The sequence below is a fragment of the Lissotriton helveticus genome, chromosome 10, assembly GCF_964261635.1.
Source record: "Lissotriton helveticus chromosome 10, aLisHel1.1, whole genome shotgun sequence".
In the NCBI taxonomy this organism is placed as follows: Eukaryota; Metazoa; Chordata; class Amphibia; order Caudata; family Salamandridae; genus Lissotriton; species Lissotriton helveticus.
In genome coordinates, this window is record NC_136071.1 from 866567891 (window position 1) to 866586674 (window position 18784).

The 18784-nt window shown below is 43.1% G+C and overlaps 1 protein-coding gene across 2 annotated transcripts in view; it reads left to right on the plus strand.

The window, feature by feature from the left end:
- The window catches only part of CDCA7L (cell division cycle associated 7 like), a 139671-nt gene that overhangs the window by 98640 nt on the left and 22247 nt on the right, over positions 1 to 18784 (plus strand). For both annotated transcript variants that reach the window (XM_078663511.1, XM_078663512.1), the window contains exons 7-8: positions 14716 to 14865; positions 14959 to 15095. In XM_078663511.1, the coding sequence (XP_078519637.1) occupies positions 14716 to 14865; positions 14959 to 15095 (287 nt within the window). The remainder of the gene's footprint in view (positions 1 to 14715; positions 14866 to 14958; positions 15096 to 18784) is intronic.

The following is an 18784-nucleotide window of genomic DNA, read 5'->3' on the forward strand; positions in this document are numbered from 1 at the left end:
TTTGTGTTCACAGTACCCCTTGTTGATTGTTTCAATCGAGCATTGAATTGTTCGAAGTTAATTCTCTTAAGGATCTTCTCTACCTGCAAACGAGGAAGAATAGGAATATTCTATCTCCCTTTGCAGATAGTGAAGGGAAGGTAACGCATACTTTAACACGTCGTACCTATTTCATTCCTCATTGATTGATTGATTGTCCGAACATTGACTGTTTGGGAATTAGTTCTTTTTGGAGGTATTCCCTGTTTGCAAATAAACGTAGGAAAATCTTTGCAAGTAGTGAAAGGGTACGTAATGCGGACCGTTCTCCCCCGTTGTAATCTGTCATGCCTATCTACTCCCCACTGATTGATGCACCTTTTTCACCCGGACCATTTACTAGAGATACGTCATCTGGCCCGACCAGAGAGCACCCCTAGTGAAAAGGACATATGCAATAATAACGAAGTGATCACTGTATCCTGTTAACAGAAACTTTACCATGAAACAACCTGGAAAGGAAAAAAATAGGAAAACGAAAATCAGTAGGCCACTGATGAACATGAACTTTTATTAAACAACGAACAAAGAAACGATAACATAACGTAATGATAAAACCTATTAATGTCCTAGAAACAAGAAAACGTTAAAATATGCCAGTGGTGAGAGACCAGAAAAACAGTAAGAGAAACCAAATCACCCCTCGCTGTCCCACCGCCTGCCACGCCAAAAAAATCGATAGACTAGGGAAAATGCAAGTCAGTAGAACATCCACCCCCACTCTGGAAACTTCCAAGGTGGGGCAGGGTTCCGGCTACGCCCAGCCGGGAGCAGCCCATATAAGGCAGGTCCTGCTGCCACGCCTCGGCCAGGAGATCCTAACGTAGGGTGTAGCCGAAGGAGAGGCCGAGGCCAGCGGGACCCGGCCAGGGGATTGCCTTTACAACGATGAACAGTTGCAGGGGGGGGGGGAATGTCTCCTCGACCCTCCCCTCTCTCTCCCAGTCCGGCCGCGGCGGCCCTTGAGAGTTGCAGGTAGTCCCGCCACATGCTCTTCCGGTCCGACCACCAACGGTCGGGGGGCCGAGGCCGACGGGATCCGGCTGCAGCCGATAAACCAAGAAACCCGTTCATGGGGCCAGAGCCAGGGGCGTCCGGCCGACATCCACCGGAAGCCCGGCCCGAAGACGGACGGGACACTTCTTTCTTTTATAATGGCTGCGACAACACTGGGGGGGGATGTCTTGCACATGCCTCCGACCCCCCCCCTCGTCCTCATCGCCTGGTCCGGCCATAACAAATCTCAAGCGAGACGCCGTGGGGTGCACTGGGAGGGAGAGACGGTGCGAACAGGCCTCTCCCGCCTCCCCAGGTGGAGACTTCCCAGCTGCACCCTCAGCGCTCCAGGCGCCTGGAAAACGGTTCTTCCACTGTGGCCATGCTGCAACGTCTCGCCCGGCAGGGTGGAGCCCGTCCGCTCATGTGACCCCGCGATCGCCGGTAGCTGCCGAACTCTCAAAATGGCGGTCGACCTGGCAAGAGCGGGCCCAGCATAAAGAAATGGCCCGGTCACTGGTTGACTCCACCACCGTAGTCCTCCACGACCTTGAAGATTCTAGAGGAGCCGCGGGAGTCTCCGACCCCCGATGGGGAATGACTGCCATGATCGCCCGTGGAGTGACGAAACTGTATCCGCGGGACGTCGGCGCTCCCATGCTGGCGCCAGCCTCACTTTGAATTACTAGCATCCTGCAGACCTCACTTCCGGTGAAAGCACAGTGTGACCCGGTAGGAAAAATTATTGCACCCCCTCCCCTTTTTGACTGATAGTTCAAACCACCGATCCTTTCCTTTGCCCTTTTAACGGAACTTTGGACTGCCTCCCCCTCTTTTACATTTTCTAGAGAAAACAAAACATTAACCACTACATTAGCATAGCAGTTGACACCAGAACTGTTTTCAAATTGAAAACCAACAACATCTTCAACAGAATCCTTTTTGTTTCTGCTGTGACCCTGCTACAGCACAGGCATTGTCCCCAGCAGTAATTCTGCAATGCCGGTAAGAATAGCTGTGGTGCCTACTGGACTCACTCACCCCCGCGGCGCCCCACGCCGTTTTTTGCTGGGCGGCAACTTACTAGACATCACTTTCGTGCCATCTAGATTTCAGCGCGTTCTGCTGCCTTGGAACTATTCGCACAACAGACCGCTACTGACAAGAATATTTCATTATTGGTCCTGTCAATTTCAATAAATCTATTGGATAATTAAAAAGAAATTGCCACGGTCTCTTCGTTGTTTAAATGTTTTTACTGTTTTTGTTTTGTTGTATATATTTATATGTTATTAAAGTTTTATATTCCTACTACTTTGTTGGAGTGCTATATATTTTTAATGTGACACATAATTGTAAAAACTTTGATGTACAAAGAGTCATTCCTGGAATCTTCCGCTTCAGGCTCGGTCCCCTCCCCAATCACAATACAGGCTGGTTTTCAGATAGTAGGAACACGTGTGGTGTGACGGATCTCATCGGGTGTGGGCCTTGATCTACTATAACTCCTTTGAAGAGGGGTGATTCTTTACAGCTGGGGCCATAAACTACATCTGCAGGGCTAGCTGATAGCCTGGACAATCGGACACAGAGAAAGAGGAGTGTCAGAGGGTGCGGTAGTGAATAGGGCGAAAGGGAGGTGTCGGGCGGGCACAGAGTGTGATTCTCAGGGAAGAGCAGCGCAGATGGGGGGAGGTTTATTGCCCATGCATAAGACAGAGAGCGGTGGTGACCAGTGCCTAGGGAAGATGCTTGCGTGGGTGAGGAGCCATGCTACGAATCGACAGCGTGCAGAGAGTGGGTCTGGTCAAGACATCTAAAATGGCTGCCGTGCACGACAAAAGTGTGGCATTTCAAAAAAGGCAAGATGGCGCAGACAATGTTTTTCAACACTTCCTCATTTCCTTCGAATCGAACGTTAACAGACGTTGGGGCATATTACCAAAGTTAAGCGATATTTATCGCTAACGATGCTTACCAACCAATTTTTTACCACTAAGCATCGTCAGAAATTATCGAAGATAAACCTTACTATTATCAAGGTTTATCGCAAATGCGATAATAAACGGCCGCAATGCATGAATATCGCTAAAAACTCAGCGATATTCATGCATTACCGAGCTAATGCTCTTAGCCATGTTATCCACCTCCCATTGGATAACATGGCTAAGAACTGCTCAGGGCAGGTGTTACTTTTTGGAGATATTCACGCTTAGCGCGAATATCTCCAAAAGTTGGTAATAGGAGATAGATATCTTGCATGTTGTAATGCAAGTTATTGTGGTATATGGAACTCATACCATAATCTCTCAGGAAAGCAGAAACTGATCCTTTTGGGACCGCCTAAAAAGGCCTAGGGGGTGAGGAGTACTCTACTTTGCCCCCTTTTCACGTTCCGAACTATTTTATTTTACTCTCTTCTGTAATTACACAAAATAGCAGCGATAAGATGCATCGGAGACACACAGTGAGAGAAAGGAGGCCGGAGATGAAGAAGACATGTCAAATACACATTGGAGATAATATAGTGGCAGAAGGGAAGTAAATATGAGTAAACTTACCATGTAACATAAAAATGTTGCACTCTATACTATAAGTCTCATTTTATACTACAATCACTTCGCTACAACCTCATAAATTAAAAATAAAAATGAATAATGTCTCAAACAATTTTTGAATTCTAAATATAAATTTATTCTTCAGAATTTTCTAAATTTGAAAGAACTAGTAACATGTCCTCATCAGCAATGTCCTCATTAAAAGTCTCCAATGATGATTCTTGTAACTCTATGGTCTCCAAACACTCGATAAATTCGCCATCAAGAGATTGATCAAAAAAATCATTCAAGTCATCTCCTCCTTGTGACAATATTTCATTATTGGTGCTGTCAATTTCAATCAATGTAGTGGAATCATTCAAGTCATCTCCTCGTGACAATATTTCATTATTGGTGCTCTCAATTTCAATCAATGTAGTGGAATCATTCAAGTCATCTCCTCCTTGTGACAATATTTCATTATTGGTGCTGTCCATTTCAATCAATCTAATGGAATCATACAAGCCATCTCCTCCTTGTGACAATATTTCATTATTGGTGCTCTCAATTTCAATCAATGTAGTGGAATCATTCAAGTCATCTCCTTGTGACAATATTTCATTCTTGGTGCTGTCCATTTCAATCAATCTAATGGAATCATACAAGTCATGTCCTCCTTGTGACAATATTTCATTATTGGTGCTCTCAATTTCAATCAATGTGTTGGACAATTCAAAAGAAATTGCCACGGTCTCTTCATTGTGAGCCATTTTATTTTGAAATTGCTTGCTGTAAATTGCAGAAAAAAATAATCACTTTCATTTATCGTTTTTAGTAATACATAATATAAAACTAACTTTATCAAGTATTTAGTATAACAGAAGGACTGCAAATAAATAACAGAAAACATTTTTCAAATTATCTTCAAGTGTACAACATAGTTCCCCTTACAAATTAACAACTCACCTTTTTAAAAGTAGCAGAAGTGTTAGTACTGTGTAAATCAAACACCAGAAATTCACCACCAAAAATTCCTCACAAATGTACCTCAGACAGTAGTATCACAAAATGGCTGTGGTTTCCTCTCATTTGACATATATACATAACCAATTAACTTTCATCACACACAAATACAAAACCAAAGTAACATTTTAATTGGTTCTAAATTTCAACACTTTCAAATGTGTTTTCCCCATGCAATTTTCCATAGGACATTTACATACGTCTACAGCCTGAATGGCTGAACGGAATTACACCAAACTTGGCAAAATGGTACATCAAACCTAAGAGGTCAGGAAGGATCTACTATGCCCCCTTATGGTCATTTCCCCCTTCGCTTTGGCCTCCTCTTGTCTCTCAATCCTACCGAGGGACAAGATGGCGGCCGCTACGGACTGTTTGGAATGTTGACAGACGCCGGAGAACCAATCAGCTTCGCAAAGCTCCGTAACGCGAAAAGTACGCGAAGCGGAGCGCTGTTACAGATATATATCTTTTTTTGAACGTTAATTTCTCAAAATCCACTGGAGCACATATATTGAGACCTAGCAAAGGCACATCGGGCTACCAGTCCCTAATATTTTGCCAAGTTTCGTGCAAATCCATTCAGCCGTTCGATTATTATTATTTTGTTTTTTTTTTTGCCCCGCGGGGCCCTTTTAAAACCTCCACATCAAACCTAGGGGGTCAGCGAGGATCTACTATGCCCCCTTATAGTTATTTCCCCCTTTGTTTTGACCTCCTCTTGTCTCTCGATCCTACCGAGAGACAAGATGGCGGCCGCTACGGACTGTTTGGAATGTTGACAGACGCCGGAGAACCAATCAGCTTCGCTTCACAAAGCTCCGTTGCGCGAAAAGTCCGCGAACCAGAGCGCTGCCCGGTCCGCTGTTACAGATATATATCTTTTTTTAAACGTTAATTTCTCAAAATCCACTGGAGCACATATATTGAGACCTACAAAAGGCACATCGGGCTACCAGTCCCTACAATTTTGCCAAGTTTCGTGCAAATCCATTCAGCCGTTCGGGCTAAAAGTGAGGCCAACCGCCCTATGGAAAACTCAATGTTAAAAACACGTTTTGGGACCCCCCTTTTTTCTCGGCCCCCCCTTGACGAACCCCCCCCAAATTTTCAAGGGCTGCTCAGAAACAAAATGTGCCATTTTCCTGAAAATTTCAGCCAATTCCGTCCACAAACGCCAAAGTTATTAGACATAGAATTTTCAAAAAACCCATAGAGAAAAAATCCTAACTATATATACCTACTGGCGACCGCCAGTAGGTAATATATGTGTATGTATATATGTATATGTATATGTATATGTATATGTGTATATATATATATATATATGTGTATATATATATATATATCCACACCTGATTTCTCTTCAAAAAAACGGACACCGAAGCAGATTAGATCATCATATATATATAAATCCGCTCATAACAGCTGTTCACCAGAAAAAGAAAGGCATTGGTCAAACCAGAGCCAGCTCACTCAGTATTATCAACTCACTCCATACCTCCAAAGGAAATGGCACCAACACTCAAGAGTTGCATCATTCCAGATGTAATCACTGGTTACTGTGTCGCATTCTCCTTGGTCATATTCAGGGACACCTTTTTTGGAAGTGTATTAAAGTGCTCATGTGTTTTATTAATCCATAAACAAAAAAGTATTTCTTTTACCATTTAGGCATCAAATAAATATATAGTAGTCCAAGTAACACATGAAAATAAAGTGCAAATTAAATAACTGCATCATGAAATAATTCCGGTCATGAAGTTAAACACCATTTTAAAGGGAATTTCCAATTAGCTTTGCAGTATCAAGCGATTTTGTATAGCTTGAGTCCATGGACCTAAATAAAATACTCCTACACCTTTCACATAAAAATATATGATGTTACAAAATAAAAAAAGTTCTTTCTAACTCGTCAAGAATTTTCAATTCTATTAAGGACATAGAGCATTATGCTTCTCTTTCTTTACTGAGAAATTCACAGAAGCCAATCAAAATACTGAAAACTTTAAACTGCATATCCCATGAGCACCAACAGCCCAATTTCTCATCCAATCATAAGGATCATGCCTCCCCATGTATATATCGATATGACCTTAGTCCTTCCTCTTTCTTAGCATACCTCAACATAGGCCTCAAAACCCGAGTACAACACAAACTGCAATCAAGCCAACATGTCCAATCCACAGGATGAATCTAATCCAACAGGTGAGGGTAAACCCCTTATGCAGTGATACAGCTGATCAACTACCAGCAATACGATAGGTAGCTTCAAGCCAATTTAACAGCCCTACCTGAAACGAAATACAGAGAGTAATGGCCATCCCAGAAGGCTATTTCAATCGGTCACGGGTGGTAACAAATGAGGTACAATAACACCAAAAAACATGTAAATTATCATGTACAAGAACATGAAAAATTAATAATCTCCATTTAAAGATGGTCATATGTCCTAGGGTGGGGGTAATCCTCCACTCTGTGTCCTTGATAGAATGGAACATTCTTGACACGTTAGCTAGAAATAATTTAATTCTGTGGCAGGACTGGAGGCTTTGGATTATGCTAGTTTAAAGTTGAGCCACCACCATCGATGCAACATCCACAATAGGCTGCTGATAAAATACCTTAAAGGTAGAATCAGTAGACCAGTCAGGCGCAGCCATAATGTCATCCAACCGAGAACCCGTAGATAAAGCTAGAGAGGCCATGGCCCCTCTCACAGAATGAGCTTCAAAAATGGATGTATTAATGATAGCTTCAGCCAACAACCATTTAACCCATCTGGCCAAGGTTACTGAAGTGACTGGGTGGAAAAGTTTCTGAAAAGAAATTAGAAGTTGTCCCGTGGAATCTCTCTGCGGTTCAAGGGTACATTCATCATATGCTTTGAGGCATTTAACCACACACATTTTCTGATTGAGGAAAACCAGGATAACTGATACATCTCAATGCAGTTGTTGTACATCTTGAAATAGTAAACAACAACCTAGAGAGAGTAAATACTCTTCCTGCTAAATCCAGGTCCCTCAAATCAGAAACACTTCTACATGAAACGAGACACAAAAGAAGCGTCCGCTACGCAGACAACTATTTACGGGAAAGACCCTTGTATGCGGGCCAAGATCTGAGAAAAGGCAAAATCGCATCAACATCCCACAACAAATACGTCGGTTGAGTGAGATGGACCATCCGAATACCGCTAAGTATCTTGAATTCTAATAGATGTTCAACCAGTCCCACCATTCAAATAGGGATGGCCAGCAGAAATAGCAGAACCGAAGTTTTTAACTGTCTTATTTGAGACCTTCATTTCAGACCTGGACTAGCAAATTCAGATAGGAAATTCACAATCATAGGGACTCCCGCCCCAAGGAATCCACACTCTGTGCACCACACCAACATACCCATTGGTGCCAAGCTGCCTCATATCGCTTGTGTGTAGAGGGATCCTAAGACCGTGACAAGAAAAAACGCAGCGTCCTGCAAAACCCCTGGCACTTGCCAGCGTTGCCTGAAACTCTCCACGCCATGAGGGACAAAAGCCATTGAGATACCAATGGATGCCGAAGACCTATGGGTTCTGACTGGAGATCAGGAAAGGGAAGAATCCACACTGTTGGTGCACAAGACCGTGACATCGCTACAAGAAACCAAGACTGGGCTTTCCAACAGAAAGTCACTAAAACCAAGTCCGCCGTCCACCGAATCAGCTGTGAGAGTACCCTCTGGATCATTGAGAATAGGAGAAACCCGCCATTCAGGACTGGAGAAAGGCATCAGAGGCATCAGCCAGAGGATCTAGCCTCCGGCTATAAAATATCAGGAAATGGCCATTCAGGCAGGATGCAAATAGATCAATCGTGCACAGAACCTCAAAGACAATTCAGGTCGAGAAAATACCCGCGGATGGAGTCTCCAGTCACAGGAATCGCATAAGAAGCAAAAATTACAGTCAACAATAACATTGGACTGCCCCGGGATTTATTCTGCCATTACTGAGATTTGATGTTGGAGACAGTAATGCCAGAAATCCTTGGGGATTTCCACCAAAAGACAGAATCTCGGCCCGCCCAGCCATTTGATGTAGCGACAAGTCCATTCTGAGAAGAATGCAACAACTAGTCTTGCACTGGGATAGGGTGCAAGCTGCAAAGGACCATGCCAACAGCTGGAGGCAATTGATAGGTCGATGAAGCTTGTCCAAGGACCACCTGCCCCCCGTCTCCAGTGAGCCACATGAGGCTCCCCGACCCCATCGGCTGGCATTGGATTCTATGATCACGTCTGGAACCGGCGCAAAGATCACTTTTCCGTTCCAGGCATCAATGTGATCCAACCACCAGGCCATCTCCATTCTGGCTTCTTCCGACAACACTATTCACTCCAAATAGGACAATCTCTCCTGAAGATGTAACATTGTCCATCACTGAAGATCCCAAAAATGAAAGAGACCCAGAAATATTGCTTGGATGGAGGATGCTAATAGGCCCACTAGGCGAACCAAGATCCTTAATGATCTAGTCAGAGAGGCAAGCACTCTTCTCATTTTCTTGATAGACAGCCGTTTCTTCAATAGAAACTGAATTTAAGCCTTGATATAATCCCCCTGAAAACCCAGAAATTCTAGAGGCTGAGAAGGAACCATAACCTATTTTCTTTGAGTAAATGATGAACCCCAGATCCTTAAGGAGAAGAACTGCCTAGGAGAGATGAAGAAGCCTCATGTCTCTGCTCTGCGCCATGAGAAGAATATAATCTAGATAAATCAACCTCACTTGTCCAAGGTGGAGAATGTGGTGACATACTCCCCTAGATCTTTAACAAATGTGTTTCCAAATTCCAATCCATTCATCATATTGCCCGCCTCCATAAAGGCCAACTCCACCAGCTTCGGGTCATTCCTCATTAGAAACTATTTCTGTCATTCAGAGGACATGGCGCAGTTAGCATTGCCAAGGAGGCACAACACTGTTTGGGCCCATTCGAGGATCTCTCCCGGATCCATTTGGGAATTTTCTACCTTAGCTTGAATGACCAATTCTAGAATTTTAGTGAGTGGGCTGGAAATGTCGAAGAACTTATCTTGGCATCCATGCCATGCCATTTTTAGTTGCTTAACACAAAAGGCTTTGTAAAATGCTACAATTGCAAAGTGTGTCAAAATGCGAAAAATACAAAGAAAATCAAATTGGCGAATAATAAAACCTGGAAAATTCAAGAACTAATCACATGTAAAAGTCAATACGTAATGTACGTAATTGAATGTCATTGCGCTCTCAAATATGTCTGAAGCACCATCGGCGAATTGAAAAAACATCTTGGAACATGTATGAGCGACTATTAATAAAGACCGCAGAAATGCGGTAGCAAAACATATGGCGTCACATCACGGTGGAGACTGGAAATTACTAAAATGCTTCACAATTGAAACTAACCTTCCATGAGTGAGGCGGAGACAGGGAAAGGAGACTGAGACAAAGAGAATCCTGAAACATTTTGGATTTGCATACCTTCACACAGCATGGATTGAATCAGAGGGTAGAATTATATGTACATTTGTAAAAATTCTGGAACTCGTTTTTGCTTCGAAATTATATAATGTAATTTTGTTAACTCAACTCGCATCACTGAAGCACTGCACATTAATTATCAAGCCAGTTCAAACAACTGTATAGGATTGATTGTACAGTATGACAAGTATTTCAAAGGTTTTTGGATATAGAATGAGAGCTAACAGCAGAAGAGCGTATGGAAATGCGTTCACACTCATTTGGATATTTTTGAAGCTCAATCAATGATAAATTGAAAAGCGATTTTTGACATCACTAAACTAATTTCGACGTACCCACTGGAGGGTTAGAGTAAGATGTTGATGAATATTATTAGCCAAACCCTCAATTAACCCACCAGAGGGTCTAATTTTGGTGAAATGTTGAGTTATCATGAATCGCTGTTATCAGGTGTAAATGAGATAAATTGGATTAACAGTGACATTATAACATCATACAGGAAATAAGTTATAATGTGGAATATTGAGATAAGGGCTTGATTAGAACAAATTAATTGTCTCACAATATCACTTTAATCACTTTCATTTAGTTTGAGTTTTATTTATGGAACTACATCTGCCAGAATGCCAAGCGATGTAAGACGGGAAATGACCATTAAGCGTACAATGAACAACAATATATTTAATTGGTCAAAGTGCATCGCTGGGGTTACTGTGAACAAGGTCTCAGCAAGACCGAAACGCGTTGGTTTGTTGTATTTGGCCCAGATGATAATATATTTGCGGCATGCTAGCGTGCTGCCAAATAACTGGTGGTGCCCGGAAAACGGGCCACAGCAAGTGCTAGAAATATCCAAGAAATCTCCCGAAACTTCAAAATAAGAGTGGAACAAATTAAAATAAATAGGCAAAAACATCAAATCTAACTTCAGTGTTTAGCAGCAGCATAATTGGCAATCTTATTGTGTTACTATATAAACACTGCTATCCGTGGTTAAGCTGTTTTCTCTTGATGCCTCAAAGTCCCATCACTGTGAAGTTAGATTGGTGGTTTTGCATATTTATTTTAATTTGTCCCTTCACAATGTCCGTTCATGTTTATGATCTTGCTGCTACAAAATAGTGCATCATCTATGTTAGATTTAAAAGTATAAAAAGAGAAACCAACATGGAGCACCTCAGATTGAAAAAGGCAGTGTTACTGCCGAAAAGCATATCTCTTGTCTGTGGTTCTAGTGCGCCCTGTATGACCTGATTGAATAAACAGTATTTTAAACCCTGACTTTGAGTGCTGGTTCCCTCTCTCATTTTGGAGTTTCGGGATATTTTAGATCTTTCTAGCGCTTGCGGTGGCACTGTTTTTCCAGGCACCACCAATGATTTGGCAGTACGCCAGCATGCTGCAGACCTTTCTTTGGATAAAAAGGCAGATGTGCCCCCAGGCAAGGAGTGTGGCTATGGAGACCAGGAAATGGCATAAGCATAGATGAAGGTTCGACGCTGGGAGCGGAGGCTCCCCTGGCGGGGACTGTTCTTCTTTCATGACTGGCTATACCTCACTCTAGGAATACCACCTTTGTCCTGGACTGGGCAATGCCTACGGCATTGGCCGAGCAGTGGGGTCATGGGATTCCAATACTGACTATCGGATTGGGACACACTGGACACAGGAGTTGAGATATATTTATCCCCTTATGATTGGATAGAACATTGAGCTGTTGTGGCTCATGGGATAATCAGTTTAAAGTTCTAAGTGTTTTGATTGGCCAAGGAAATCACGTCATGCTGGGTGGGGGAGTACTTTTTTTTAAATTCCAAGCTGTGCGTATGCTTCCTTATGTTATTAGCGGTACAAAAGGGGTTGGTGGTGAACGGAGCATCTGAACCAATCAAACACTCACACCCAGTCAACAGATCTGGGTTTAATCCATCACCGTTCTTTAGGCCACTCTGCCACCCCAGTTCAGACATGGCCATATGCAAATCAGTCTGACCCTGTGCCTCATGGGAACAGTCCAGCCCGAACTGCCAAGCCATGCCTTCCCTAGACCGGAAACAAGCTTCCTAGGACCGGTTTCTGGCATTTCAGCCAGGCTTGCTTGAATCCAGTGGCAAAGGGAGCAAGGGACTCACGTCTGAGCATACCGTGCCAACTTATGGCGAACAAAGCGGTACAAAAGGGGGTGGTGATGGATGGAGCATCTGAACCAATCAAACACTCGCACCCAGTCAACAGATCTGGTTTTAATCCATCACCTTTCTTTAGCCCACTCTGCCACCCCAGTTCAGACATGGCCATATGTTATTCAGGCATGTTATTCTGTGTATATACTTGAGACTTGTGAGACAATCAAACATGGCACCTGAGTGCACTGGGATGCAGTTTACTGCATTTTTGACTGATGCCAAATACCCCCTTGAATGACCGGTCTCACCCCTCCCCTCATCCTGCCTGCCTGCATTCGTTTTGTGCTCAGATGAATGCTCCGGTCTTTCTTCTTCCCTTTACGAATGCAGCAAAGCCTTTGGATTGAGGTGTCCCACAGGGCTCAGCTCTTAGCCTTTCTAATGTTTATATGTCACCCTTGGCCAGTATTGTGGAGTCTTTGGAGTTAGAGTTTTTCCCTATCCAGATGAGACACAGCTGCTTTTGGCCTTTCACGAAAATGTTAGGCTCTCACATGATTTCCTTCTATGAGGGGAACATGTACTGCTGTGAGCAGTGTTCTCTCAATACCTCCATGTTACACTAAGTGGGTCTCCCGAGACAGTGTAGGGTACTTGTTCACCCTTGTTTTAATATTTACCTTTACGGTAACTGTATACTCGAATTCCTTTCTCTCTCTTTATTTAATCAGCTGTCCCTCATCCCTCCTCTAAAAAGCCCCTTTTGCGTGCCACCAGTGTACCTTGAAAGAAGGTTATATACACTACCTACTCAATGTCCGTGCGCGTTTCAATAATTCATTTATAAGGGCAGTTATGTTGATTATGCATTATTATTGATTATAATGATTGTTGTAACTTGTGTATGTAGAGGTCTTGGTGACTGGATGCTTGATAGAAATTGAAAACAAATTGACTAGGGCAGGTGTGTTTGGAATGAGCATCATTGCAGGAACTAAAGGTTATTCCTTGTTGGCAATTCAAAGATTCGCTTTTGGGAACTGCTTTTGACAGTGAACATTCTGGGAGCCAACCCCCAATTCTTTACAATACTCCGGTATTTTGATCACCCCATAATTTACCAATGGCAGCTAGGCTCCTGCACCGTTGCTCTTGCGATAAAAGCCCTCACCCTTCTTTACATCAGTCCTCAAACGAGCTTAGCAAAGTAATAAAGTAGTGACTGTGACTACACAATAACTGGTTTCTAGATTGATAAAAAGTTCAAGTGTATTGGGTATTATAGAGAAATGCAAAATATATGTCTTGAAGGCTCAGATACAGTGTACATAGTCAGAAGTCAACATTAGTTCCAAGTTCCACTAGGCAGCAAAAATCCTAAATGGAAAGGACCGCATCCCTTGGGGAAAAAAGGTAAGGCTCCCTCACCCCCAAAACTAGTTTTCTTAAAATCTATTTTAAGCATAAGTAATAAGCAAAACTGTAAATTAGGCATGGTATGATAATTATAACACATTGTGCAAATCAGAATGATGATCATCTCCCAAATAATTCGAACACTAACCCATTTCTAAGGAAGAAATTATTCAATTGTCTTCCACAGCAATAGTGCAGTCCGGAGATGTTCAACACAATCGAAACCTTTTCAAACAAAGGCTCATGCACCGGTGTCCTAGCAAGCCTGCATCAGAGCTTCCACCAGAACTTTCCTTCAGAACATTACAATAGGAACACAAAAAAAAAGTTTAATTCAAAATACATGCTCTCTAAGGAAAATACCATATTACGTCAGTGTCCTGTGCTAGGCGAAAACTGTGAGGAGAGAAGGCTCGTAGGGGGACATTGTTAATAAAATGTCCCTGTAAAAATGTGGCATAACAAAACTACATTAGTAAACCCATCTAAATAAAATTACGTGCAAAATATATTATTCATTGGTTATGACCATACTCATTATTAAAATCATTAATATTCAAACATTTGTCACCCAAAATTGCATATTTAGAAATAGCTGTAACATCATTGATATAGAAGGAGAAATACGCTTTCAGAACCGTTGCTGACCACAAAGGTTGACACTGCTACAGCCATTGACCTTGCTTTATATCTGCTGAGCCCTGGAAAATGAAGGCTGCGTAACTTGATGGACCTGTCCTATGAAGCTTTACATTGTGTGCATTGTGTTTTTCCCTGATCTGTACATTTGTTGCACTACAGGCTGGTATAATTGTAATGTATTTATATTACACTTATAGTTAAAGTGCATTGCATTTTCTATATATAATTATCCTTCCCAATTGGAATTTGATACTCATTTGGATTTCTTAGTAAGGGATGAAATGCTGAGTTCACCATGCCAGGATTCATACCTGTAACCTACAGCTCGCACCCGTCCGCAAATTCCGTGAGCCTGTTTTACTGGAGAGATCCTATTTGTCATTGTGGGCAGCTTCAGTTTTTCATACTCTAACATTTTTGTTGCAGGGAAGCACATGTCATCAGTGCCGTCAAAAGACAATTGATACAAAGACGGTCTGCCGTAATGGAGGTTGCGGTGGTGTGAGAGGACAGTTTTGTGGTCCCTGTCTTCGTAATCGCTATGGAGAAGATGTCCGAACAGCCCTTCTGGATCCTGTAGGTTCAGTGTATGCTTTCGGCTAGTTTTCTTAAGTGTGCTCTTGATGCTTTTTATTGACACCTCTGTTTTTTGTCCTTCACACCATGCAGGATTGGATCTGCCCTTCTTGTCGGGGCATCTGCAATTGCAGTTACTGCCGTAAGCGGGATGGCCGGTGTGCTACAGGAATGCTTATCCATTTGGCAAAATTTTATGGTTATGATAATGTCCAAGAGTATCTTGAAAGGTAAGATCTCTAGCAACACTACTGTTTACAAAACTGAGAAGATGCATGCGGCGAAATTGAGTCGGCGTGACTGTTTATACAAGGTTTATTTGCTTTGTTAGGATTTACAAATTGATTTGTAATTCTAGTGTATGTATAGAGGTTAATTTGCACTTACATTACAAGAATTGTGTGCAAACAATGTCCTTATTTCAAATTCCAATCATAAATTGTCATGCTTCATTAAATTATCAGGAAATTCCCAAAACTTGGCTCACTGAAAGATCTGTAATGCGTTTCAGATATTTTGAGCACCTATGAAACTCACCGAATCCTACCATGAGACCAACATTTAGAAACTGACATAGGCTCTCTTCTATTTTTCTATTGCAACTTATCCTCCCCAGCCTTTTGATCACTTAGGTAAGTTGTCCTATTTGGCTCCAACAGCAACACCTCAGTTTTGTCCAGTATTGAAAGTGATAAGACTTAGACTGTATAGCTAGTCCATTGTGCCACAGACTTAGTTCCTTTTTTTTTAACTAATACTATCCACATCTAATATAATTATCTATAACTTTATTTACTGTCAGTCCTGGTGAGATATTTTTGTCAACACCATCCATTCTTTGCAAAAGAGATACGCTAACTTTTAATTTCAGCATCATACCAGGTCCTCTCCTTTCAGCTGCTAGACGCTGGAAAATACCAAATTAGAGTATGTACCTCCTTTATGTAAAATAATTTGCTCATGAACTGTCTCATTTTTCAGGGTGTAATTATATCCGCCATCAAACTTAGTGCAGGCCATTTAGGCAGTGTCTCTGTGAATTGCTGTGATGCTCTATAACCCTTGGCAAAGTGATGCTAAATTGACTGCTTTATTACACGCTGAGCTTCTCCTATGATAATCCCACAAAGCGGCAAATAGGCCTTTGGTTTGTCACTGCACTGTTTGTCTCACTGAGGAAGCCACCATTAGTACATTTAACTTCCAAGCTATCAAAGAAATATTGAATTGATTCTGATGCAAGCTGCAACTATGAGAAGATTAACTACACTACGTTCCTTGCTGCAGAAACATAGGATTTCACAGTAGTTCATGTTAATTACCACTGGAAATTCCTCCAAGTCAATCATGTGTTAGCCCTGAAAGTGGCACTGTAGCCAGAGCTGCTAAACCATATCTGAAAGAGGCTATTAGTTATAGATTCCTTACCTTAGAATTACCCCCAGGCGTCAGACTGGATCTGGAAAAATTTCATAAGCAGTACCCCTGCGCGTCGGTATGTGGCGTCGGTCGACTCCGCTTCCGTCGGCTGACGTCGCAGTGCCTACTTAGACACCACCCTTGCATGCACACGTCAGTTCTTTCTTTTTCCGTGCCACCTAGCGCAGATCTGGAGAGAGCTTGCCACTTAGTCACTTTTTGAAGAAACTTTTTTTTTTTTTACTTTTATCTGTCTTTTTTTTTTTGTTCTTTTTTTTTTTTTGAGTCTTCAACTCCCTGGTGAGCAAGGGATGTCCCATTGTTAGACCGGCTTCAAGTCTTGCGAGTCCTGTCACAAGCTGATGTCCATGACCGACCCGCACCTCATGTGCCTCTGATGCCTGGAGCTCGACCACGACCCAAAGTCGTGCTCCGACTGTCTGGCCATGAATATGAAGTCTTAGCGGGAGCAGTCCCAAAAGCTTTTCGTGGCCCGTTAGTTGGCTCCGCATCGCTCCCGTTCTCACTCGAGCGGAAAGTCTCAAGATAGGTCGCGGAGCCACACACCTCGCCCAAGTCTTTGCGCACTCCAAGTAAGTCAAAGCACAAGAAGAAGGCGAAGAAGTACCGTCACTCTTCACCTTCTCCCCTAATGCTACCTATTGCCAATTTATTTCAAGCATCTCCATAAATCTTTTACTTAATGGACGAGTCTTTCTAAGTCAGGAGCGGTTTTACCAGACTTTATTCCGCAGGGACTGAAGCTGCACCTCAGTAATACAGTTAGGTAGGTGGCGGCGGTCGCTGGAATGATGTTGTGGTGCCTACTTAGACGCTGACCTTGCACATCGGTTCTGACACGACTTTTCACGCCAGATGCGCAGAGCCATGAAAGACACTGACCCCTGGTGCGCCACACTAGGGCCCTGTAAGGGAGTCCATATCCCTAGAAGTCAGTTTGCAGAGCGGGGAGCATGGGTGGGGCGGTAAGGAATCTATAACTAATATAGGTCTCTTACAGATACATAGTCTTCCCCTATCTCAACGACTGCCTGTTAAAGGTGGGCTCGCCCCAGGCTGTCGACTCCCACCTCCAGACTACGGCTGGCCTCTTGCATTCACTATACAGGGTTCATTTACTATTTTGGAATGCCAGTAGAATAGATTGCTTCCTTTGCTGCGGTCATCAGGTGTGCTGCTGAGGTCCTGATTTATAGCTTCCTTCTATTGAGTTTAAATTAAATGTGCCTACTCAAGTTCTTCAGCCTGTGCCATCTGCTTCGGAGCCCTAAATGTCTCTCAGTGAAGCACTAACTGACACCATTATGGGCACTTGATCTAAGCATTGCTCTTGGCCACTAGTGAGCAGGCATGTAGCCAGAAACCATAGACCGGTGCCTGCAGACCTTGATTTACTCCTAATGCAGATGGTTTTGTAGTCCAAACATCCACCAGCAGGGTGAATTCTAATTCGTTCCTCACGCCCCTATTGAAAGGAAGTAAAGAAAGATTGAGGTGATTGGGAAATGTTTGTTCTCTTTGACCAGCCTAGCATTGAGGTCAGTCAATGCCAGTTGCCTGCTGGCCCATCGTATACATGCTCTCTGGAACATGGCCATCAAGATTTATTTATTTATATAAAGGTTTATATGGCGCGAACTTGACCCTAGAGGATATCAGATCGCTTTACATTTAGGATTGTTGCATTCAAAATTGCATCAGTTACAAGAGCATAGTAAGGTACAGTACACAAAAACAATGTTGTGAGAATTCGTAGGAGAGAGAGGAGGAAAGTCCTAGCAGGGAGACGAGGAAGAAGTGTGCCCAATGTCCTGCTGGGTAGGTAACGGTTGAGGGTAAAACCAGGGCCAATCTCCTCAATAGCTGTCTAGCAGCTCCACCGGGGGACATTCGCCATCACAACACTCAACGTCGCTACATCCACAGTCGCAATGTTGACCATGAGAACCACTCTGCTGCATTGCAAGTCGACACCGGCACAAGCGGCCTCTGGCTCTCTGCCAAGAGACATACGACGTCTGTCAAAGTCCAGACACTCATTGACATTTAGAACTATGCATTTTGCAGCGTGAATCTTTCAGGATTCACTATGCTGTGCATATTCCGCAATCTGGTGGTTGGGTCCGGAATCGTAGTCTTTTTTTTTTTTTTTTTTTTTTTTGGTCGTAGCCCAGGTGGGCGTCGACGTCCCACCATTTGGTGTACCTTCGGTGACGTCGGCGTGCCTCCGGCGGAAGCTACCACCCTTGGGCGCCATCTTCAGATTCTTTTTTCCGCCGTTGGGTCTGGATCGTCGCGTGAAGCTCCAGAAGTTTTGGAGGAGAAAAGGAGGAAATACAGCAACTCTTCAACGGTAAAGACCTGAGAAGATCGGGAGAAGGGGACCATCAGAGAAGAGACGACGAAGAAAGGAAAGAACTTCGACATCTTCGACGTCCTTGGAGGAATGCGCACACAGGGGGCCCCCTGAGCGCAAGGA